This window comes from Pseudonaja textilis, chromosome 1 (assembly GCF_049901715.1).
Source record: "Pseudonaja textilis isolate UNSWEBS1 chromosome 1, rPseTex1.2, whole genome shotgun sequence".
Lineage (NCBI taxonomy): Eukaryota > Metazoa > Chordata > Lepidosauria > Squamata > Elapidae > Pseudonaja > Pseudonaja textilis.
In genome coordinates, this window is record NC_141990.1 from 205,912,401 (window position 1) to 205,936,423 (window position 24,023).

At 38.4% G+C, this 24,023-nt stretch overlaps 2 protein-coding genes across 2 annotated transcripts in view; both read right to left on the reverse strand.

Moving 5' to 3' along the window:
* HNMT (histamine N-methyltransferase) overlaps window positions 1-24,023 on the reverse strand; it is a 186,377-nt gene that overhangs the window by 150,366 nt on the left and 11,988 nt on the right. The window lies entirely within an intron of this gene.
* Window positions 1-24,023, reverse strand: part of THSD7B (thrombospondin type 1 domain containing 7B) — a 528,825-nt gene that overhangs the window by 28,421 nt on the left and 476,381 nt on the right. The window contains exons 18-20 of the mRNA XM_087920301.1: window positions 11,538-11,679; window positions 9,495-9,610; window positions 6,979-7,096 (exon numbers count right to left, since the gene is read on the reverse strand). Coding sequence (XP_087776427.1) covers window positions 6,979-7,096; window positions 9,495-9,610; window positions 11,538-11,679 — 376 coding nt within the window. The remainder of the gene's footprint in view (window positions 1-6,978; window positions 7,097-9,494; window positions 9,611-11,537; window positions 11,680-24,023) is intronic.

The following is a 24,023-nucleotide window of genomic DNA, read 5'->3' on the forward strand; positions in this document are numbered from 1 at the left end:
GAATGAAAACAAGAATAAAATTGCTTGCACTAGTTTTAAGAGTGTGCCTCTTCCACTGATGATCAACAGACATAAATCTCTCCTCCTGTCTGCCCTAATATTTATCTCAGGTATCTCCATGGAAGTGGATCTACTACCAAGAATAAACTCCTGCAGATCAGAGTATTCACAATTTGTTCATCTCCTTTGGCTACAGCTATAAATTCATAGTGATGTGGTTGCATTTACTTGAGCATAAACAGTCCCAGAAAATCAGAGCAAAAGACTGAATCTTTCGGTATGCATCTCATAATTTCAATCAAAGACAATTTTTCTTCTCTATCACACCATTATCTTCTGAGATATAGGCCACTGCAGTTTGCTGTGCTCTTTCAGATATGTTATCTGCTGTATGTTTGCCATACAGAGAAACTGATGCTTAAATCATTTAAATAAAGCCATATATTCTTTTCATTTCTCCAGTAAATAAGAAGCAAAATCCATTGTCTTGTGTAATCATCTATCAATGTAAGCATATATATGTTCCACCTGGTGCTGTACTTGGATTGACCCACAAAGGTAACTATGAAAAGAGAATATGCTCTCACAGTTTCTTTATCAACTTTATCTCCACATTTATTGGTTTATTATCTCCAGTCTTTATCTGGCAGGCACATCTGGACAGATTCACACAGTGCTGCAACTGTAGTCCTCTGTCTGGTTATTGCTTCTACTTCACAAAGAGGATATGAGTCTCTGTCATTCTCCAGTGCCATTTGGTTACATCATTTTGTGTACCCTTCTTTTCTACACATTCTAACATACCATTTTCCAGGATAGTGCCTTTGATAAGCAATATATTATAATAATTCTTTTAAATCTTAAACCCTTTTAAAAAACACCGAAAAAAAGACTTGCTTCTAGATCTGGGACATATGAGACATGTTTAATTTTTAAAATCAACAACAACTCTTTTTTGCCTGACCCAAAATGGAATGTTGCATAGATTCTGCCTGCTAAGGTGGCCAAGTGAAAGGTAGAGGTAGAAGGATTCATTTTTTAATGAACCCTTCTCCCCGCCCCCTTAATGAACTTCAAAAGAAAATAAAAATAAAAAACGCCATTTGTTCTGAGATTGGTTGCTCCATCTCCTTTGTGGCCTTTTCTTACACGGACCTGAGGTGAGTCATCATCTTTGGAATGTGGCCCAATAGGTTTGCCTTATCTCCCTTTTCTTAGACAAATGAGTTATAAACGACATGAACCATTGCAAATGAAGCATTTCTCCTTTCCCCTCTTTTGGCTTTAGAAAAGGGGCTCTTCAGAGATAGGCAGGTTATCCTCTTACCAATGATTTACCACAAAACACACACACACACACACACACACACACACATATGCACACACAAACACTTCCACTTTCATTTCTATTGTATGTATTCTAACTTAGTAATTTCTAGACAATGAATTTAAAATGAAAGCTGCCAGTGTTTCTTTCTGTATAGGCATGTTTAATTTCTCAAGGTGACTTTAAATATCAGGTGCGGATTTGCATTCCTGCCTCCTCGTATTTATTTCAAGATTCTGCCTCTTTTCTCATATAAATTTGAGAGGGTTTTCCCCCCTTGACCTAAATCCTCTAAATACACATTAGCAATTGTTCAGTGGCAGATAGATGACTCAGCTGCTCTGTTGTTTGTAATGTCCCAGGCTCTTTGTCTCTGCCCTGCTTCTATGGGTCTTTCTTTGTCTAGACCAGGGGTCTCCAAACTTAAGTTGCCAAACTTAGCGACTTTAAGACTTGTGGACTAGGCTGCTGGCTGGGGAATTTGGGGAGTCGAAGTCCACAAGTCTTAAAGTTGCCAAGGTTGGAGGCTTCTGCTCTAGAGAATGAAACCTTCCTGACTCCAATTTCTGAGAGTTGTCTGGTTTCCCATCCCCACTAACTGTCTTTTAGCCACTCAAGTGGTTTACTCTCTCTCCTGTGGTAGCCTTTACACATTTATTCAGACATTAACCAAACCTATGGTCTTTAGCAACCGTCATCCCCATTTTCAAAAAAGGTGACCCTTGCTTAGTTGATAACTACAGACCAATCTCATTGTGTTGTGTGACGTGCAAAATTATGGAATCAATTATTAATCAATGCATTACCTTCCACTTAGAGTCTAACAACTTACTCTCCAATAATCAATTTGGTTTCAGAAAAAATTTGTCCTGCAATTTGCAACTTCTACAAACATATGGACTACACTTCTCGACCAGGGTAAAGCAATAATGTAATTTATATTGACTTCTGTAAAGCATTTGACTCAGTAGTACATGACAAACTACTATTGAAATTAAATTCTTACGGCATTTCTGGATCCCTTCACAAGTGGATTATACCTTCCTGATAAACATAGTAAAAATAGGAAACGCTCTATCAAAACCTGCACCAGTTATTAGCAGTGTCCCCCAAGGGAGCGTTCTAGGAACCACACTCTTTACACGCTATATAAATGACCTTTCTGATCACCTTATTAGCAACTGCGTCCTCTTCGCTGATGATGTTAAACTATTCAACACCACTGTCAATGTTACCGTCCTTCAAAAAGACCTTGATTATGTGTCTGAATGGTCTAACAATTGGCAACTCCAAATATCTACCAACAAATGCTCTGTCCTACACTTTGTTAAAAAAAAATCTATATACAAAATACAATCTAGGCGGATATGACCTTGTTGATGACCTTCACTTTGTCAAGGACCTTGGAATTCTCATATTGAATAATCTAAGTGCCAAAGCTCACTGCAACAGTATTGCCAAAAAGGCTTTAAGAGTTGTAAATTTAATTTTACAAAGCTTCTCCTCTGGTAATACTGTTTTGCTAACTAGGGCATTCAAAACCTTTGCTAGACCAATACTTGAATTCAGCTCTGCTGTCTGGAATCCACACTGTATATCTGACATAAATACAACTGAGCGAGTCCAGAAGTATTTTACCAGAAGAGTACTACATTCCTCTGTTCACAACAGAATACCCTACAGCATCAGATTTGAGATTCTTGGTTTAGACAACCTTGAACTATGCCGAATAAGATTAGACTGAAGCATGGTTCGTAAAATCATATGTTACAACATCTTACCGGTTAATGAATATTTCAGCTTCAATAACAACAACACTAGAGCGCACAACAGATATAAACTAAATGTAAACCACTCCAAACTCGATTGCAGGAAGTATGATTTCAGCAATAGAGTGGTCAATGTCTGGAACTCACTACCTGATTCTGTTGTCACCTGCTCAAACCCCCACTCCTTAACCCTCAAACTAACCTCTATTGACCTCACCCCATTCCTAAGAGGTCTGTAAGGGGCGTGCATAAGTGCACCATAGTGCCTACCATCCCTGTCCTATTGTCCCCAATTATTAGTTCCTATTTCTTGTATTTAAACTTATGTTTATTCTTCATTCTGTTATATTGTAAGCTTTTGACAAATAAATAAAAATAAAAAATAAATAAATTAACAATCACTTAGATAATTGCAAAACTGACTACTCTGATTAAACAAAAAAAAACATAAGTACTTTTGTTTCACATGCAGTGCTCACGTGCAGCAGCCGTGGGACATCTGCCCAAGCTACGCTGTGGTTGCCACATGGTAGGGAAAGCTAGGAGAGAGACCAGGGCACGTGAGCGATCAAGTAGAAAATTCAACATACTGAATTACTTCTTCCAAATCCTATTAGTACTGACTTTGGGAGACATTAAATTGGATTTTCATATCAATCTATTTCCAGCCAGCAATATTAGTGACTACAAAGAGCTCAAACAAACCCAATAAAAAGGGTCAGTGCTTAACACTACAGTTGCTAGCTAATATTTTGTTTTACAGGAATTGTGTAGACTGGACTAAAGACAAGTCCAACTTTACCATGGAGTGAAGCTGTCACAAAAAATAGGAGTTCTGCGTGTATTATCACAACATAGCAAATATACAAATAAATAAATTAACTGTGGCAATGGAATACAGCAGGTTTTGTATTGAAGTGAGAGGAAAAATCATAGTGAAATTGTGTTTTAAAAATAATTTTAATTGTTTTTGAGTGCAAAAATAATCTTCTGTTATGTCTGGTTTTAGATAAAAGACTTGCACTATAACTAAAAGTCATATTCATTGCAAGTCAATGACACATTATTCCATTTAATGATGGAATACATGAAATCTACTCCTTATCCAGTCTTGTGTAAAACTTTTGGCTGTCAAGAGCAGTATTGTTAGAGGTTCAATATGTTGAAAGTTGCATCACTTGCCAGTAAAGTTGAACTAAATTGGTACAAGTTGATAAGATGTGAGAAGGTCATGATTCCAGTTAAATAGCAGCATGTTGACAGAGTGACAGAGGGTTAAAAGAAGATTAAAATTATCTCTACTCCACTGTGCCTTGAAAATGCAAATGAGGCTAACGAATAAGTAGATTCTAGAGGTGCTTTCTGTAGAACAGACAAAAAGGGAAAACCTCCTAATTTTAATCTCTGAGAAAAGAACAGAAGCATTTCACCAGTTAATTCATTAATAACATATCCCTGAATACTTTATCTGTTTTACAGAAAATTGTTCAGAAATCCTGACTTTTACTTTCGTTCTGTTTATTTATTTATTTAATAAACACAGATTTGGAACAAATGAAGCTTCTTCCTCTTGTGGTTACATTTCTAAAAAAACAGTTTCATTTTAGAATTAGCAAAAGAACAGTGATCTGTAACATCACTCCTTGACATGTCTACTCAGAAGAAAGTCGCACTGAATTACCACATTTTTCGGAGTATAATACACTCCGAAGTATAAGATGCACCTAGCTTTTGAGGAGGAAAACAAGAAAAAAAATCTGCCTCCCAGCAATTTGCCTCCTTGCAGCAAATAGCAAACAGCCTATTTTAGTTTCAGCACAGTCTGATTAGCACAAGCAGCTGATTGTCGGTTGGATCGGCCTCACAATGACAATCAGCTGTTTCACGCTGCAGGGATTGCCATAGCCTATTGCCGCCTCTGCTCGCCCCATTTTCAACCTGTTTGAGTGGCAGGGATTGGGCAGAAAATGGGGCACGCGGAGGCAAAAAATGGGATGCATGGAGGTGGCAATGGAAATCCCTGCAGCCTGCAAAAACCTGATTGTTGGGAGGCCGATCCAACCGACGATCAGCTGCTTGTGCTGAAGCTGAAACAGGCTGTTTGCTGCAAGGAGGCAAATTGCTGGGAGGCAGAGGCCAAAGGGTGGGGGCCAGTGGGGGTTCGGCAGCATTCGCTGTATAAGACACGCAGACATTTCCACCCACTTTTGGGAGTGGAAAAAGTGTGTCTTATACTCCGAAAAATATGGTAAATAACACTTATTTACATCTGCCTAGAATTTCAGGTTTGGAAGAATACCAATATGAAAACTTCTGAGCTTTTTAATCAGTATTTTCTCTTCAGTGGCTCAATAGGGCTTATTGTCTTGCCAAAGGAAAGTTTGCTTCCAAATGGGTCAGGTAGTGAAAATAGTATACTTGCAATATAAATATAAACCAAGTCTCATTGAATAATCATAACTTTACACTGAAATGGCAATGTATTCATAAGACCACAACTCATACTGTATTAGTCAAATCAGAAGCCACAACCTAAATTGCCAAGAAACAGAAAATGTTTTCCACAAGTATTTTAACATCTTTTACAGCTTCCTAGAAGTTAGCATGAATTTTAAGTTTTGGGTAGTTAAAAAATACTCTAATTTTTATCCCAGTATTCACATCACCAAGATTTCAGTTTCAACAACTGACACTGTTTATTTAACTCGTTATTAGATTTTTGAAAATGTGTTGAAAAACTTGTACCATTTTATTACTGTGAGTGCACACCTCATACATTTGCAGTGTTAATCATAGCTAGACTTAAATTCATTACCAATAATTATTAAACCATTGTGCTAATTACTGAGTGGGTTTATATGGTGCGGTAAACCAAAACGCTAACTTCCCTTTGGTTTACCATGTTAATGAGTCCAGTTGTCATGGTTTTCAAACTATGATTTATCTTGTAGTAAGCTATTGAAACAGAGCACACTGCTGTTTATTTACTAAGTTATGGTTAAACAAACCATGAGTACTGTATGTACTATATGACCATAGTCACAATATGTCATTCTGTAAGATGAGTTGTATTGTGGGGTGTCTAGAAACATGATAATGTATACTGACATATTGTACAATATGTGTCTATTTTAACCTTGCCCAACCAGGCTCCCTTCGAAAATGCTAGCAAGGGAAGGATTACTAGATCTGGGCTGAACAAATCTGAATGGTCACAAAACAAAAGCAGAGAGTTAGAAGTTGTCTGGCATTTCTTCACTGTCATCCAGTGTTAGTATGGATTTTTGCAGCTCAGTCTGGCAGTCCTACTGAAAACATATTGGAACCACTCTTCCAAGTATTCCGCAACTTTTGGAGACTGCATGAACATAGCTATATGGTTCTCTTATCAGTAAGTTATTTGACACTGAGTTCTTTTAGTATGTCCCAAAGGTGTTTTTTAGCATGTCCCAAAGGTGATTTTTATTTTTTCCTTGAAAATGTTTTGCTTCTCACCCAAGAAGCTTGTTCGGTTTATTTTTTTTTCAAGGAAAAAACAAAGAATAAAACAAACACAGTTGCCTTTTGAAAAGCACCTTTGGGGCAACCATGGCTTAGATGATTAAAAATCTCCATAGACCTCTTTTAGAATATTTTTGTTTGGCTTCCTACTATTTCCCACCCATTTCTCATCCAAATAATACAGAGCCCTGACCTCACCTAGCTTCCAAGCCCAAGCAAAATTGGCTGGTGCTGTTATCTATTGAGACAAAAGTGATGTTCTAGATTCTAGACCAACATTCTGGAAATTCAGGGAGTTCCAAACCAAAATATTTGTAAACTGCTAGGGTAAAACTTTGTATTCCAAAATAATGCAAACAGTAATCCAAGAGGCACAATTACCTGCAAAACCACAAGTCTGTGAACATTCCGACCAAGGAGACCATTCGGTAACCAGACAGTTCACTACACATTCTACCATGCAGTTGGCAGTCATTTGGGTGGGTGTTTCCAGATTCAACTATTAAGGAAAACACAATAGATCACTTGTCACTGATAGCTAGGCAGATGTGCAATTAAGTAGGGCTTCTAAAAAAAAACCTGTAAGTGGAGCAGAGTCTTTAGAGTAGGCAGCTATTTAAAACAACAATGACAATAGCTTCTTCAATATTTTTTCAATGCCTCAAGTCCAGCTTGCTCATAGCTTTGCCATAGTCTTTGGCAAAAACAATACTCAGTGAAGTGCGTTAGCATCAGTGGTGGTATTCTACCAGTTCATCTGAATCAATATTTCTTTTTTTTCCTCCCAACGATCAGCTGTTCCGATGATCAGTTGCACCAGGAACCCCCTCACTGTCTTGCTGTTTTGCCCAGGAGGCAAAAAAACTGAGTGCAGGGGGGTACTACATGCCCCCCATGCTCTGTTTTTGGCCTCCTGGGCCTTAGGGAAGCCTCCTGGGAGCAAAAACGGCCTTCCAGGAGGCTTCCCTGGGCCTCAAAAAAAAAACTGGAGAGCTGGAGATGGTGTGCTGCAAAAAAAAAAAAAAAAGGTACACCCACCCGGTTGCGTGGACATGCCCACCTAGCCACGCCCTCCCAGCCACACCCACAGAACTGGTAGTAACAATATTTGCATCCTACCCCTGATTAGCATGTTTCACTTTGGTATCCTGAGTTTATACGTTGCTGTTTTGTCTGTTTGTCTTCTGAATTGGCTGGACTTGGATGAAAGAGCTACAATATAGAAAATGTATATACCCACAAAGAAGAAACTGAGCTCGTTTGGATTGTAACAGACAAAGAAGGGTCTAATGACTGACAGAGGGCCAATGGGATGAAATGCTAGATGGAGCCCTCACTTGAACAAACAATCGGAGGGATAGTTAGAAGGAAAGAAAAAAAGAACAGAAAGAAGCAGGCTAGAAATACAAAAAGCAAAAAGAATTATTATATAAATGCTACTAAAAAAGAAGAGTCAGCCATGCTTGGGTAAGATTTAGAAAATCGTTTTTATCAGATTATTTTTTCAATTTTATTTACCTCAAAAATTCATGTTTACTGATAAAATATAGGAATACCGTATTTCCCCATGTATAAGCCACCCCTTTTTCCAAAATTTTCAAGCCCAAAAAAGTAGGGGGGCATATACAAAGCAGGTACACTTTTTATACGTGAAAATGCATAAAATAATAAAGTAGGAATAAACTGGTTTTCCAGCAGTATGCTATACTTTTGTAAAATTGTAAGTGATGATACGATTACGAGTGCGAGTACGCGATAGAAATGCATACGCTAGCATCGGCCTGAATGCTTCGCTCCTACTCTCGTTCCGATGCGTAGATTGCTAGTGTCGCCGCACCACTTTCGCGCGTCATTACGAAGTTGTAGATCTAGACGCGAATTTTGTTTCTTTGTAAATTTTCTTTCTTCATAACTTGTTTCTCTAATAAAATATTTTTTTCAAAACTTCACAGTCCAAAAATTGGGGGTGGCTTATACAAAGGGGTGCTTATACATGGGGAAATACGGTAGTTTCTGATCTACCTTACCTTATACTGTATACTGACTTCAAATGACAAAACTACGTCAGTGACTCTATGGAGGATTCTAAATGGAACTATAGAAGGTTAGTGACATTTATTTTGATGCATTTTTCTGAAAAACTATAAAATTTATGAGATGATAGCAATTTTACTTATTTAACAATCAGGGTAATACAAAAGTGTATAACTTATGCAGAGACCTAAGTGCAGAGACCTACGTAAATGTGGAATAGACCTCTTAACTTATCAGGTTGCTCTAGGAAGACATTATCTCATCTGAATACACTTTATTCACTGTGTTCTATCTAGTCCCTGGGTGCAATGTTTCCAAAAATCAGTGAGCAAGAGAGGTTGTATATCACTGTGTGTTTATAAATATTTCCATTTATCTTCTTATAAATTCCTATATGAAAATGTCTGGGCTTCACTGAAGCCAGCACCATCTGCTTGTCCCCAAAGTGTTTTTCCAAAAGACAACTGGACTTTCTCAGTTTTTTTTTCCCTTGAAAATGTTTCGCTTCTCATTCAAGACGTTTCTTCAGAACTGAAGAAGCTTCTTAGATGAGAAGCGAAACACTTTTCAAGGAAAAAGTTGTGAAGAAGCTTCTTAGAGGAGAAGTAAAACATTTTCAAGGGGGAAATAAAAAACACCATGAATGGCCAGTTGCCCTTTGAAAAAGTATCTTTGGGACAACCATGATCTGGATGATTGAGAATCTCCATAGACACCAAATCAGAATAGAATAAATAACCCAAAATGATTTGATGAGATACTTTCGAAGCTGAGTGTTGTCAATCAGATATTTTTTTATGGATATTCAATGTGACTTAAGGGCCCAGCAAATATTTGCATTAAGTAACAAAATGGAAGCTCACCTGCTCGCAGTGGTTCATGTTCACGGATTTTCCATCACTGCGGATGCAGCTTAGAAGGCGATTCCTGATCCCTTGTCCACAGGCTGAATTTTCATTTAGCTGGCATGTGCTCCAGTCTAAAGAGACATCATGGTTACAATTGGTTCTGCCTATTAATGCTAGAAAGACCTTTTTTTAAAAAAAAATATGAAGCTAGTTTTTTACGATTTGGAAATCATTATAATATTATTTAAAAGAAAAGAAGCCATCCAGCCTTAAATTATTCTGTTTTTATTTCAGTAGCCCTTAAAAATTACATTCCCTCCGAGTATGCTAACAACTGTCCAGGGATGATGAAATGTAGCACTTCATAGTGATCAAATGGCAGGCCGCTCCATTGGATGCCAAAAATTGTAAAAAAAATTCTGCAGCACAACTACCTTGAAGCAACTCTTGTCATAATCTCCAGCTGAGTTTTGTTTGACAAAAGAAATCATGTTTTCCTTGAAAGAAAGCACTTGTAAAATATTAATGTCTTCTCCAAGCTAGGATAACCAATTAGGGAATGCTGTTTTTTTCAAGTACCACTCTGCAAAGGTAATGTTGAAAATAGCTAGAAATCTTAAATAAATGACTTTTTTCCTGCCTTCAAAATGCATATGAAATGATATAAATTATTTTTCCCTCTGTGTGGTCTTCACACTTCATTCCTAGGTGGATGTCCTTTCATTTTAATGAGGGGAATATCTCTAAACAGGCTTCCATTAGGAAGGTAGGGATGATGGAATCCTAGAATAAAAAGTCCATTCTGTACCCTGCATAAGGCTCTTTATAGAATTCTAAGTTTTGCCTCTAGGAGCTGACACCTTGGACTTCTTGAGCCCATTTCTAAGTACCTTTTTATAGTTTATCAATCTGAACTTGGAAATTAGGATCAATGAATCACAAATTTGTACCTCTCTCGAGTGGAGCTTGACTGCTGCTGTCTATGTGGATAAATTCCTGTTACGCTTTAGACCAGGGTTATCAAACTCAATTTCATTGAGGGCCGCATCGGGGTTGTTTTGGAACTGGGTGTGTGTGTGTATATGTGTGTGGCCAGCATGTTGTCACTCATGTCAGGAGGGTACCTGTGGTGGCCTAAGTGCTCTTCTAGCAAAAACGGGCTGGTAACCTTCGTTTTCAGCTGTGATGGCCTCCTGTAACCTTCTGCCAGTAAAAATGGAGCTCGGTGGGGGACACATGTCCCTCGCAAGCTCTGTTTTTGGCTGGACGGTCTCCTGAAACCCTCTGCCAGAAAAAGTGAAGCTCAGGCCAGCTCTGCTTTTGCTGGCAGAGGCACCATGGGCTGGTCCTTCGCTGTTTCCAGGGCAGCCCCATTATAACCACATTTGAGTCTAACATTTCCATCATTAAGTGAGACATTTGTAAAGTAAGTTTTGCCCCATGTGACAAACTTTCTTGCTGTAGTTGTGAAGTGAATCATTGCAGTTGTTAAATTAATAACATGGTTGTTAGGTGAGGCTTCCCCATTGATTTTGCTTGTCAGAAAGTTTCAGAAGGTGACCCCATGATCCTGGCACACTGCAACCGTCATAAATACATGTTAGTTGCCAAGTGCACAAATTCTGGTCACATGATCATGGGGATGATCACACTTTCCTAAGTGTGCGAAATGGTCATAAAGTCACTTTTTTCAGTGCTGTTGTAACTTTCAGACAGTCACTAAATGAACTGTTGTACGTCAGGGGCTACCTGTATTTATACATTGTATAAATATAATGTATATTATAGATAATATAGTAATTCTATATGTACATAACTTTATATAATTCTATGAGAACTTAATTCATAAGTTTAAGATTCATAAATTATCATTAATTAATAAATACACGAACTTTTAGCTATTTTCAAAATGGCCTCCCTTGAAAGTTCAAGTCCAGTGAAAGTTATATATTCCTAATGCTACATCTCTATACATCTCTATATACTTTTGCCAGTCTGGTGCGGGTATTGGGGAGAATGCTTTAAATTTCATTCCAAATTACAATGAAGGATGCTCACCTGTTAAATTGTAACTATATTGAAAACAATTTTGATTCAGAATACAAGGTCTCTGCTGTGCACTTTCGGGGCATGTCTTGGGTTTTAAAGGCATTCGTAGTATATGTCGAGTCCTTGTTTGCCTTATATTGGGATCACATCGCTAGAGATTAAAAAAAAAACATGGGTAAGTGAATTATGCAAGCACATGTTTACAGTTGTGGCAAGGATGGTTACCTGCATTATTAATTTAATTGGTTTTCAAATTGCCTATCAGGCTAAAGAGTCTCTTGTGAATAATCTCATTATATAACATCAATGCTTTCCCCCTGAATTTGACAGTCATCTAAAAAAAAACCCCTCTCTGTATGTCCATAGGGGAAGAATCATAACATGTGGCTGAGGATTTTTATGGTGGTCATCCAAACAATCAACCAAGCTACTGCTGGCTTATTAGTTATTTTGGAACCATAGAGAATGAAAAAGGGAAAAAAAGGTACCATCATTTTTGTAGATCAGTCTTATATTTGTCTTCATTTTTTCTTTTCAATTAAGAAAAAATTGTTATAGTAAAATGTGAACTCCTTTATTCATGAAAATATGTTCCCTTCAATTCTTTCAAATTGAAAATATATTTTATCCTGTTTTTAAATCACCCATGCTATACTGAAGATGTTTTAGCTGATAAAGGTTTATGAAAAAATGTGCTATTTTCCCCAAAGCATTAAGATGCTATATTTGAATGAAAGAAGACAATATCAGCCACTACTGAAAAACATCCACTTGGCACTCTTTTACTGTTCATTATAAATATACAGATATACATATTTAATTATCTTCTCCAACTGCACTGTCACAATCCTCTCACACATGTTGCCCATGAAGGGTGTTTTTAAAAAGGACTAAATTAACAGTTTCTTCAGAAGTGGATGGACCCACTGTTTTCTTTTTAAGACTTCTGGCCCCAATCTGTCACATAAAGAAATATTTTCCCTGCCTGGATCTGCCTAGTCATTTTTCTCAAATAAGCTAAGATAGACAGAGCTCTAGTATGCATTTTCTACCTGTATTCTTAGGCCCGTAAACTGAAAGTTATCCCATGCAATTTGATTAGAAATACTTTATTTCAAGACAGAATATTTTTCTCAAAGTCACTCACAGATCCATCTTGCAAATCTCCATGAATTGCAATACAAGGTTTTCCAGTGATTATAATCCCAGAACCAATCCAAAGAACTCTGTTGGAAAGCTACTTGAGAATGCCATGGAGATCATAAAATAAGTTATTTTTCTAGGGTTCACCTTCAGTATTATACACTTATGTTCTAGCCATCTCCTAGTCTATTTCATCACAGAGTGTCCTAGGAAAACCAGAAGTCCACACAAAGCATTAATCCTGCCATTTACTCTATCTTGCAGGACAAATAGTTTGGGGCTCTGGAGAATTCTCCCCAGACCATTCAAAGTTCTATCACAGTCCATATATCTTTGGAGACATCATCTTCATAGGACCTTCCCCTTCCCCTTCTCTTGCATAGGAGTGTTGAAAGGCTGCTTAAAATGTCTTTCTTCTGAGGATTCATTTTCCTGCTGGGAAAGCTCCGGTGCAAGGATACAGACAACTGCTTGAAAGCTGGTTCTTTTTATTTTTCAGGAAGGCGAGAGATAGCAAGAAGTCTGCGTTCCTGGGGCTAGCTAGCTTTATATAATAAACCCCTGATTTTTATACTTTTTTCTCCTTTTGTGTGTGAGTGCTTGTGTTTGTATTTCTTAATGTTTTAAATCCTGTCAGGGGTTGTCTTCATTTCCGCCAGAGGGTAAACTCCGCGGGGTGGTTCGATTGGATTATCAGTTTCGTCCTAATGTTTTCTTATATTTGTTTTGTGGCAATCTCCTGTCTGCTATGGAATTTATTTCGTGTCTTTTGTCTATTTGTTTTGCTGATTTGGCATGACCTGTTGTTTGTAAGGGATTTCTTTTTCTGGTTTCCCTAGCTTTCTTAATTACTTGGCTTTTGTCTAGGGGGTTCTTTCAATACATTTTATTAAATCTCTTTTCCTATGCAAGTTTGTTTTATGGCTGGCCTGATGTTCCCTTTGGGCTTTTCCTGGTTGGGTGTCACCACTGTCCTCATGAAGTTCCCTTTCCACAGGAGGAAGACACAGTTGTGCTATTTTGGAGGCAAACAAAATCATGCCATATTGCAAGATGAGACTTTTTTTTTCCAGGCACAGCAAGAAGACACCTTTGCTGGCTAAGGAAGATTCCGCTTGCTTGCTGGTTGATTGTTTCTCTTTTTCTTCTTAATGAGGCATTTAATATGTCTCTCCCTGCCCCAGGGCACAGTTACATGGGTACTTTTGGGTAGCAGCAGCAAAGTGAATAGGCAGTAAGTGGAGTAATTTATTAGCTTCAGATGCTCCTAAAGGGCAATTAGCTTGGCATACAAATGTCCTAACCTGCTTTATCATGATGCTGGGGGTAATGGAGTTGCTTAAGTGATTGAGAATGGCAGAGCTACAACACAAATGAGCGGCACATTCTCAGCCATTCCATGACAGTGGTAACCCTGTTATTGATGCCGAATGAAGCAAACTTTCTCAGGAAGTAAAGAAGAGCAGAAAAGCAAATGCCCCCCCGCTCTAAATATAGAAATACATTTCAAAGCGCAATTGCATTTTCTCAAAGGCGTTTAATTAATAGAAATGAGTTTGGAGGAATCAAGCGCTGAAAGCCATGGACTGGATGAGATTATAACCCAACCAGATCAAACCCACAACCCTCCCCACCCCTTGTTATCTTCGTAAATATTAAGGTGTTTTTTTTAAAAAAAAAGTGTCCTTCCATAAATCACTCCAAGGGCACTACTTTCCCGCCCCCGCCATTTAAATGCTCATCAACTAGAGAGACAGCAGTTCAAAAACACAAGCTTCTCTTGCCTTGCAGCTGACACCAAAGAGAGAAATCAAGAGCGAGAGACTGACAGAATCAGGAAAGAAAGACAACGCCCCACCCTCCTGAATATGCAAAAGAAGACTCCCAACACGTTGGCTCACAAGCACAATACTACAGAGGACCTAGCCCGAAAGAGCTCTGGCAGCTGACAGCAGTCCAGCAAATCCCTTGCACAATTCCTCTTGTAACAGCGGAAAGCAGACACTGGTGCGTACAACTTCGGTGCCAAGGGAGACCAGACTGTTCGCTCTTTCAGTAAATCTGAATTAAGCAGATGCAAAGAGCGCCGTAGCATTCTCTGTAACCTTGTGGCGTCATTACATATACAAGCTACTTTTCCTGGAAGCTCAGCTGTTTGCTGGAGAATGGTCAGCCAGACATTTAACATAAGCCATTTTTCTTAATTACATGAAAACAAATCCTGTGTCCAAGTGTTTATAAATGGTTTATTATCTTTCCCACAATTAATTTGATTGTTTGTCCTTGCAGGCAAAAATAATAGTATGAATGGTTTGCCAATAATAATCAACGTGAAGTATCTTGATAGAAGTTCCCAATTACTGCTCTACAGAATTCATTTTGCTGTGTTAAAATCAGTCACTGAAAATCGATGAAGAAGAGAGGAGCTGGTTTGATAAATGATCACCTTTCCAGCATGAAAACGAGCATTTCAAGCAGCTCGGCAATGACTGTCATTTTTTAATTGACTGTATCTGGGATGTGTTTTATAACAACTTATTATGGAGGCCTATTTAAAATCTGATCCAAACATGCTTTGCGTAAGGATTAAGGAAGGGAAAGCAAAATTTCTTCTTGCTATCAGCAAATACTGTAAGATTATTTGCTAGTGCTGGGCAGGCTAATTTTCCCACTCCTTCTTCCCACCAGTTCTTATTATTCAATTTGATTTCACAGATTTAAGAGAAATTGCTTTCAAAAATCATATCAAAGGTTAAAAAAAAATCTCTCATGGATGGAATGCTGCACTCATCACTGTATGAAGTGATGAGGCAGTCAAGGTTTGTCCATGAATATTTTAGGTTTCATGATAAAATTGTTTTTCAAGAGATCTTCAACTGGATTTTTTCAGTAACGGTGCTTCTACTGAGGAAAACTCTCCTTCTGGAGAAAATTGAAGGAGGTATTCATCTTATGTTTTCTGCCCACACCCAGTTGTACAATCTTCATTTACTATTTTAATTTGGATGTGTCTCTATCCAATTGTAATAAAATATCTATTTCCCCCCACAACAATCACCTTAAAAGAATAACAGAGATGGAAGGGATGTTGAAGGTTTTCTAGGCCAACCTTCTGCTCAAGCAAGAAACTCTATACCACTTTAGACAAATGTTTGATCTCTTCTAAAAAACCTCCAGTGTTGGAGCCCCCACAACTTCTGATAATAAAATCCATGGTTGTATAAACGGAGGCATAGAATCACGTGAAGTATTAGTTCCAATTTATAAATCCTTAGTAAGGCCACACCTGGTATACTGCATCCAGTTTTGGTCACAAAGATATTAAGACTTTGAGAAAAGTGCAAAGAAGAGCAACTAAGATGATTAAAGGTCTGGAGACAAAAACGTATCGAGAATGGGTTTGGTTACAGAAAAGAAGAGGTAGGGGTGACATGATAGCAGCATTCCAGTATTTGAAGGGGTGCCACAAAGCAGAGGGAGTCAAGTTATTTTCCAAAGCATCAGAAGACAAGACAAGAAACGACGTTTGGAAACTAATCTAAGAGAGAAGCAACTTGAAACTGAGGAGAAACTTCCTCACAGTGAGGACAGTTAACCAGTGGAACTTGCCTTCAGAAGTTGTAGGTTCTCCATCACTAGAGGTCTTTAAGAAAAGACTGGGTAGCCACCTACCGTTTGAAATGGTAAAGAATCTCCTGCTTGAGCAGCAGGTTGGATTAGAAAACCTCCAAGGTCCCTTCCAGCTCTATTCTGATTGAACTTGTTCTGTCATGAAATTTCTCCCAAGTCCTGGGTTGAGTCTCTCCTTGATTAGTTTCAACCCATTGCTTCTTGTCCTGCCTTCAGGGGCTTTGGAGAATAGGTTGACCCACCCTCTTCTGTTCTCAGCTGTTCAAATATTGGAACACATCACCCTAGTCCTTCTTTCTAGTAAACTAGACATATCCAACTCCTGCAACTGTTCTTCATATGTTTTAGCCTCCGGTATCCTAATCATCTTTGTTGCTCCTCTGTACACTCTTTCTAGAGTCTAAACATCTTTTTTATATTATGCTAACCAATACTGGGTGCAATATTCCAAGTGTGAAATATAACGCTTACCAAAGCATTATAAATTGTTACTAACACTTTATGTGATCTTGATTCTATCCCGCTGCACTAATTCACCTTGTGCGAGAGTTTGAGCTGAGAGAAACTGACTGGTCCTTTGCTTGTGGTGGCTCTCCCTGTTTCTAGTCCAAGATTTTTGCTGCTATCTCCCATTGTCTCTTGTGTATAGAGCCTCTTGGTTGAAGCACAAATTCTGGTACAATCTGCATTAATCGATCGAGGACAATATTTGCAGCTCAAAACAGCAATGAGGGGTGCACTGATGATGTTAGCTAGTTGGGTAATGAAACATCTGCAAGAAAAAATGAAGCCCAGAGAGCACCAAGGACTCCTCAATTGGCATTAAAGCAGCCACTTCTTCTTCCTAGGAGAAACAAACAAACAAACAAAAAAGCCAGCTCTCAGAAGAAAGGGACAAAAACAGCTTTCTCCAAGTGCAAGTGGAGAAAAAGACAGAGAATGTCTGCAAGAATTGATAAAGAAAGGCTTTGTGTAGATTCCTTCCCCTTGCAAACGATCTTCTTCAATGGATTTTCCCAGACTGACTCTTGATATGCTCCTAATGTACAGTTATATAGTCATATGACCATAGAACATATGGGAGATGAATTACAGAGTGTCTAGACATGTCAACAGGAAGATAAATGTGAGGAGGCTCTGCTCACTGGATTTCTCCAAAGATAGAATAAGAAGCAATGGAGGGAAACTAATCAAGAAGAGAAGCAACCTAGATATAAGGAGAAATTTCTTGACAATGAGAACAATTTTCAGAGGAATGGCTTGCTTTTAGGTGTTCTGGGTGCTCCATTACTGGACAGAGATTGGACAACCACCTGTCTGAGATGGTATAGGGTCTGCTACTTAAGTAGGGGGTTGGATGAGAAGACTTCCAAGGTCCCTTCCAATTCTGTTATTCTGTTCTTCCAAATTTGGGAAGAATGGGTTTTCTGACTAACCTGTTTATAAACAGATTTTTAGTATGCTCAAGCAACAGACATAACAACCTATGAAACTTTCTAAAGGAAAAAAAGTGTCAAATTCTCGAATGGTATAACATTAAGATTAAATGATCAGCAGTAGCAATTCTTTTACCCACTGCACAGAAAATATTTTGTTATCTATACTTTTCTAATACCTTTATCTGGGTTTATATGACATGTAGGAATTATGGATGGAAGAAGCATAAAAAGATTAACTGGACAGATTGTTCATATAACTAACTCTCCCTGAAATGTTTGCAGGAAACAGAAAAGATATAAGTAGAGTTTGTCCCTAAAGAGCACTCACTTGGAAGTTGTAAAAGGACTTCTAGACCTAACTCCATAAAACTATGTGACTTGATAAATAATCACAAATGGCAAATTGCTTCTGATTGCTTACATTTTCTTCCCACTGTGACCTGATGCTGCTGAAATGCACAGGTGTAATAAAAAAGCACATAGGAGAACTTTCATCTAGGAAAGGGGTAAGATCTTTTCTATTATTTCAGAGTTCAGGCACAAATAATGGATTTAACTTACAAAAATACAGATTCCCATTTAATATTCAACTGCTTAATGCCAGAACAATCACTCCAAGAAATGTTGGGTTCTCCTTTGTACTGGATGTGTCAAAGGAAAAGTAGATGTTATTTGTTGGCAATGTTTAATCTGGATTTCTGCACCAAATAAGGGATTGCACTGGATGACCCAAGTGGATTTTTTTCAATTTGCTCACTCTATTTAATCCAGAAAATATGCTTGTGCTTTCAAGACTGAGAGCAAGTCTAGGCAACATAGAATTTTTAAAATTCCCACCAATTTTTAAAAAAGGAAACTGGTCTACTGCACAGCCAAATAATATCTCTAGTTGTATAGATCCATAAAAAATAATGGTGTATGTGCACATATGTATTTTGAAATGTGTCTATTAGCCTAAAAAAGTCAAAAGTGAACTGAAATTATAAGAGGATCTTGAAGAGAGAGGGTTGGGGATAGAAGGGGCTTCTTTATCATTATTTATGAAACTGGATGTCTTAACAGCTAGTCACATCAACCATGGCAAGCATTTTAGAATTACACTAATCTCCTTAGACAAACTTTGGGCAAGAATGCCCATGACATGGCTCCAAAAGCAAACTTGCTAGCTAATCCAAAAATGTTATCTATTGCTGCAAATATTCTTCTTCGGTAGGTTAGATAAAGATAACCCTTACAATCCTAAACAGATCAATTCTTAACCATATTTACAATATATTTGCTTGGTTCATTCTTTAACCCTTCTTCTACATTGATTTATTATACAATTGGGCTGAAATCAAGAAAAGAGAACTCTGGTCATGCTTCGTGCTTCCATGGTTTCAGGGAGGTTGAAAAGCTTGCCTGAGCAAAATTCCCAAGGATATTATGTATATTCAGCCAAACACAGAATGCTTCCCCTCTCATAAAACTTTATTTAGTGCATGAAGGCCAAGGCCATGTTTTCACTATTTCTATGTTGTATTCTTGGAAACTATACTGAACTAAGTATAGATTTAAATTTCTGAACTAAGTTGCTGTACCTACTGATAACACTGAATCCCAGCATACCTGAGCCCTTTGTAAAAATGGTCCAGAATACAGCAACATTTTGTTCAGATTCCAAAACAAATCTTTTAAGGTATCCAGCTAAATCCCATCTGTTCTCTTTCCCAAACTTACTGTTTGAGGATAATTAGAGAATGGCAACATTCTTGGCAGCAAAACATCTTAAGTTTTAGAACTTATTAGCCAATCTATGCTCTATTTTCTTACCTAAACAGAGAAAGCGGAATGATCAAAAAACAGTGGGAGCAGGAACAATGTCTTGCTGGCTTCTCTACTGAGCTTTCTTGTGGGAATCTGACAGGAAGCATACAAAATCTCTCCTCCTTTTCCCTTCCCTGAGATAGTTAAGTGCTCGCTGCTGGGTAGGGCAGGGAGGGAGGGAGAAGGGGATTGAGAAATTGTCTGGGGAAACTGTCACAGAAGAGTGAAAATGAAGATCATGTGAACACATTAGCGGCATAGACAGTAGCACTGAAACAGTTACAACTTTCCCGGTTCTCTGTCCAGTTGCTAGGTAGACGTGGCCATGGTGGGCTGCGGGGGGAGGGGTGCATTTTTGCCCTCCCCGGGCTCTGGAGGTTCACCCGAGGCCAGAAATGGGCCCATTTCCAGCCTTCCACAAGGCCCATTTTTTGCTCTCCCTGAGCACAGATCCTGCACTTACCTGTGATCCAAAATGGGCCGTGTGGGGACTCCTGGGAAGGGTGGGGTGGGCGGGGCCACCCAGGGGTGGAATTTGCTGGTTCGCCAAACTGATCATAAAATTAACAGTTGCTTCACTCGAACCGGTGAGAACCAGTAGCAGCCCAGCAGACCCATGGAGTCATGGGTCCCGGGTTTTGGCCACATTCCGTAAGTTAGCCCATTTGAAATATTTTGTTTCAAAAATTGTTGCCCTATGATTCACTGTTTTGCCCAGTTAAAGCTCATTACAAGAGTTTCAGTACTAGATAGATATACACCACTAAATAAATTTAGAACAGATTCATTACTTTTGCAACAAGCCAGAGGAAATGGGATTTCCAACACTTTCTCAGCTCAAAACACTGAACATTTTTAACAGTATTTCTTGGTGTGAATACATATTCGTGAGAATGATGTGATTTCTAGCCTTTAATGTGGGAAACATATTTATGAATAAGATAAAAGGAAGCAAGTGAACTGGTTTAGACCTATATTAGTTAGGTCTGGGCTTTGTTAATTTTGACTAGCCGTTTGAACTGTGCTTGCTCATCACTTAATTATAATTCGGATCTCTGTTGTAAATTGCAATACCAGATACACTGAAAATGCAAAGGCCTAGCTAAATGTGACAATGAGATTTATGACTGATTTTGTTAATTTTCCCAAAGATGTTGAATAGTAACCCTTATGGGAAATATTTTAATTATGAAACATAGCACTGGAAAATGGCATTGATCCAATCTGAAGTATTCTCTTCCTCCTCTTTGCTAATATTTAAGCATTTGGACATTTGAGCTGGAGACTCCAGGGTGTCATCTAATTAGATCCCACTAGACAGCTTTCATGTTTTTAGCTGTACTTCTGCGGCGGAGGGGGAGAGAATCATTGCATCATTTTCACTGAAGAGGAATCTTAGAAATGCATGCAACTTTATGACTTAGGCAATAGGTTTAGCAAACAGAACTCAAAATTCATCGCTTATTATGAGCATTTATTATTAACAACTGAAATACTAAAATAAGGTGGGAATCCCCACTGAACATGGCTTCTGAAATTCTTGCTAATACCTTGACTAGCAGTAGCCATAGGAAAAATCTGTGTTTTCATCTGTGGAATGAAATATCATATAACGTTTTCATTCTCTCTCCCTCCGTCCCTCTCTCCCTCTCTTTCTCTTTCTCCCCATCTACGTGTAACTGTGTGGATCTGATCAGGGCACAGAATACATGCTTTTGCATGCGTGTTTCTTTTCTCCCTTTGTTTTGTGGCTGGGTGAATGTTTGTGTGTACAGTAAGTGTGAATTGGGAAGCCCAGAGCAGGATGCCCATGCTCTAGTTTTGGTCATGTGACTAGAACAGGGAGGGAGGGGCTTTAGAGTGGAATGGTCAGCAGCATTCCTGCCCAGAGGCCTCTACTGGAGGGCTGTATTTGGGAGTAACATCTTTTGCCGCCAAACCACATTCAGATCATTTTAGAATGTAATCTTTCTTTTGGCAATGTTTCCCTCAGTTAATTTTGATCCTATTTGGTGAATGATCCTGCTGATGGACAGACAGCAGAATCCCAAGCACTTTGTGTAGTTTCTTTTCAATATTACTCTAAACTGGAAATAATAAAGGGCAACAGTTTAGTTGTTTCTCTTCGCCCAGAAAAGATAATCCCTTGTTCTCCATGTGTGATTATTTTCATGATGTGGAATTTATTGATTGACCATTCTAGTTTCTCCTACCCTATGGGGAATTTGCTATATCTTAGGTAGTAGTCCTTGATGAGTTCCTAAAAATAATACAGAAAGTGTGTGTGTGTGTGGTTGGAAGAGACTACCTGGTTAGAAAGCCACCAAATGGTTAAAATTGCTTGTTCAACTGTTTGGTATCCGTTGTATAAATTGGATGCACTTTAACAGATACACTAATGCTACCATAATGTGTTTAAAATGTCTAAACAGAAAAATGAAGAGCAAGACTGTACTTGCTGTGTTGTGAGCAAGGAGCTCTGTTTCAGAATATTTTTAAGATGCTGACATGTTCAGCAATGTTTAAATATCTGCTTGCCGATGTTAGTATGATTTCTGCAACTAATTCTTCATATGACCTTTATAACTCACAATTACACAGGATGTGACATGCTTATTGATCCTGTAATTTATTGAAATGCTTGTGGCAGCAGGAAGATGAGGTTTAACTAGCTATTCAAAATGAAATGTGCAAGTGGAATCCATCACTGCAGAAAACACTGCATCAGGGAAGGAATTAGATGGGCTTTACTGTAAGAGCATAATGAACCACTAATAGCAATCTGCAAACAGATGTGAATGCTCTATTATCAATGTCATAGGCTCCTTATAACATAAACTCCATTAAAATTTTTATAATGGCAATGATTCCCGGAACCCCTTTCATTCCACTGGACTTTTAATCCCTGAAGAAGAATCTAGTTTACCTAAAAATAAAGCAATTTGAGAAAGTATACAGGTAGTCCTTGACTTATCACCATAATTGGGACTGGAAATCTTGGTCATATGTTGTTACAATTGTCAACGTGACTGGAAGTAATTTTCTGACCTTTTCACAGTGGTTGTTAAGAAACATGGTGGTGGTTAAACAAACATCACAGTTGTTAAGTGAACCCATTCATCTGAATGGGTGGTGGGGGTTTTTTGGCTAGAAACTGGGAAAAAATGCTGGAAAGTACCACAAATATAGCAAATCAGTCATGTGACCCTAGAACACTGCAACCATTTGTAAAACTGACCTGCTTAACATGCAATCACATGATCATAGCGGGTATAGCGTAATTATTTACGATGGCCAGGGGTGCTTATAGGGGCTATAAAACACTCCTTCTGGGGCCATTGTAACTTTGAACAACTGCAAAACAACCAGTTGTAAGTTGAGGACTACCTTACTTGTACGAAGCTCCTAACATAAACATAAAAATGTAACAAAATGTGAGTAAGAGCTGCAGTGATGCAGTGGTTAGAATGCAGTATTGCAGGCTACTTCTGCTGCCTGCTGCCTGCCTGCAATTTGGCAGTTCGAATCTCACCAGTCTCAAGGTTGACTCAGCCTTCCACCCTTCCAAGGTGAGTAAAATGAGGACCCAACATTGTTGGCGGCAATAGGCTGACTCTGTAAATCACTTAGAGAGGGCTGTAAAGCACTGTAAAGTGTTATATAAGTCTAAGTGCTATTGCTATCTCAGGGATAGAGCATTCTAATGCTTTGTCAATCATAACAAAACATGTATTTGTCAGGTACTCTGACATTTACCAAATGCTTTGTCAATCATAATGAACAATTCATTATAAGTTAGTCCTCCAATGGAATGAGCAGCTCCCGTTTATTTCAGTAAAATTGAATGGAAACATGTTTTACTGAAATAAACAGGAGCTGCTTTTATTTCATTACTCCAATCCTATAGATGTTGCTAATGATGTCCCACATTAATTTGCTTCATTATTGCACCGTACACTCTATTTTTCCACCTAGAGACACTCCAGTTAAAAATGATAATTAAAATCATGATTAATCCAATTCTAAAGAGTGGATTAAAGAAGACAACATTAACATGTTTTTAAAGGCAGGGGTTGGGGAGGGAAGGGTAAGCATAGCTCTTAAAGAGAGAGAGAAAGCATTTTACCGATTGTTGATCCCAGCCCTGTGTGTGCACTGGAAATTGTGGAACTTCAGAAAATGACTACTTTATCTACTAACCATTAAACAGTCAAACATTTGGAATCCACTTATCTATTGACATATTAAACCTTTTTATGGGTTGGAGAAGGGCCTCGATGGCTTGTAAACCTCCTTTGCTTCTGTGATTTTTGAAATGGGTAGCTAATTGTGTACCAATTGCCTCATGCCATAAAGGTTTTCCCACAGGCAAGTATCTTCGAAGAACTGGCAGAAGGATCTTGTCAATGCATTTAAACAACTTCAATTTTAATAACACACTTGAGCCCTTACATTGAAACAAATATTGGTCTCAACC